The 1,783-nt window shown below is 38.6% G+C and overlaps 1 protein-coding gene across 1 annotated transcript in view; it reads left to right on the forward strand.

The window, feature by feature from the left end:
- Positions 1-1,783, forward strand: part of MAPK14 (mitogen-activated protein kinase 14) — a 91,588-nt gene that overhangs the window by 65,248 nt on the left and 24,557 nt on the right. The window contains exon 6 of the mRNA XM_012646575.1: positions 495-600. Within this exon, the coding sequence (XP_012502029.1) occupies positions 495-600 (106 nt within the window). The remainder of the gene's footprint in view (positions 1-494; positions 601-1,783) is intronic.

Below are 1,783 nucleotides of genomic sequence, written 5' to 3' on the forward strand. Positions count from 1 at the left end.
GGATGTATTTGGGATTCGCAGAAGTAGACATGGTGGGAGTGGGAGGAAATATCTTTTCTTCCCTCAATGATCCTTTTAGAGCCCACAAATAGAAAATATTTCTCTTGCTCAGATGCGGAAGCGGGATTTTTATACACAGCTTTCAAACTTTGTAATTTAGCAATTGGATTTTTATTTATTTAGATTTTCAACATATTCTCTGAGTACTTCTGCCTGAAGACAATGGGTTCATAATCTTAACCCTCAATATTACTTGGATAATCCACCATTCTACCAATAAGAAATTTTTGCCCCTTTTTGAACAGCTTATTTTTCTTAATTTAAGTGTGTTTTGACTTATGCTACCTATGAATAGCCTTTTAGCGGGGTGAAGGGCTTACTTATTTTTATAAAAATGAGTGTGATTGTTGAGCTGCAGATGACTTAAATATTCATTTGAATGTTTCACCCCTTGTTATGGTTCCATTTGTGGCCAAGTACAATAATAGTGACATTGCACGTACTTTTATTTCTCTTTAATTTTGCCAGTTGATATTTGGTCAGTGGGATGCATAATGGCCGAGCTGTTGACTGGAAGAACATTGTTTCCTGGTACAGACCGTATCCTTTAAAAAGTTTTGGATTCTTGTTTCTTATTTGTATTCCAGTGTCCATGGATGTATACTACCTTCACTTATCCCTAGGGAAGGCTCCCAGTTACTTGCTTTGATAGTCCAGATATGCATTATGAGGTCTTTCTTCTTGCTGAGTAGCTTGCCTTGCCAAGAAAGTGGCTTCGATTTACTTCTGTGAGTTGGAAAATTCCTCATAAGCTGAAAAACACTTTAAATCTTTCATCTGTCATCTTTTTGCAGCGAGTCCCTTGTTATATTAATCTTCTCACAGCACTTCTGCGACCCAAGCATATTCATGAGAAGCTCCAGACCCCAGTGACACGTTTAGTCTACTTGTACAAACACTTAATGCGCACAGGATACACATTTATAAATCAAGGGCATCTTGCCGTTACGTTTGTTTTATGTATTGAAAAGGCTGTGTTTGGTCCTTGTAATGATGTACCTGCTGACTCTTGTTATGTTTGTTGTTTAACAACAACTAGTAAAAGCAAGAAGTGATAAGGTCACCCTGTCACATACCTTTTTTTTTTCCAGCACAACTTCATCCTTGATTGCAGCCAAACCTCGCTTTACTCCCAGACTTGCTGCCTAGTTCCTGGTTTCTCATGACCCCTTCATTTCGCCCCTTCCTATCTGCTGCTGGCCTGTCTCATAGTGTAATAATAATGTCATCAAAATGTGATTTGTTAGAACCCTCATCAGTTGCCCTTGGGGAACATGTTTAGGTGAGAAGGAGTGTTAAATTATGTGTCTAGAATTAGTTTGGGGGATTTTTGTAGAATTCAGCTGACTAGCCTTTGAATGGTTTTGGTTGGGCTGTTAGATATACCTCAGTTGCTTCTGCTCTATCAGGCTTAGAGATCTAAAAGCAGTTTTAGCCCCTTACCTAAACAAACTCGCTGAGTTTATAACCAGAATGTCAGTTCACTCGCTTATAGTTTGGGATATACTTTTACGGTGACTGTGACGTTCATGCTATCTATCCGTGTACTCCGTCTTCCGCTAGAGTGAATGTACTGCCTTGTGAACTGAACAACCTCTCTTAGGTAAAACTGTTTGTTTCTCCCTGAATATTACTGGATTGATACTGAGTTCAGTCTCCCTATACCTAGCTCATTTTATTACTCCCTATCTCTGGATTTTAAGTTTGTTTAATATCTAGCATT

Source organism: Propithecus coquereli, unplaced genomic scaffold, assembly GCF_000956105.1.
Source record: "Propithecus coquereli isolate 6110/MARCELLA unplaced genomic scaffold, Pcoq_1.0 Scaffold248, whole genome shotgun sequence".
NCBI lineage: Eukaryota > Metazoa > Chordata > Mammalia > Primates > Indriidae > Propithecus > Propithecus coquereli.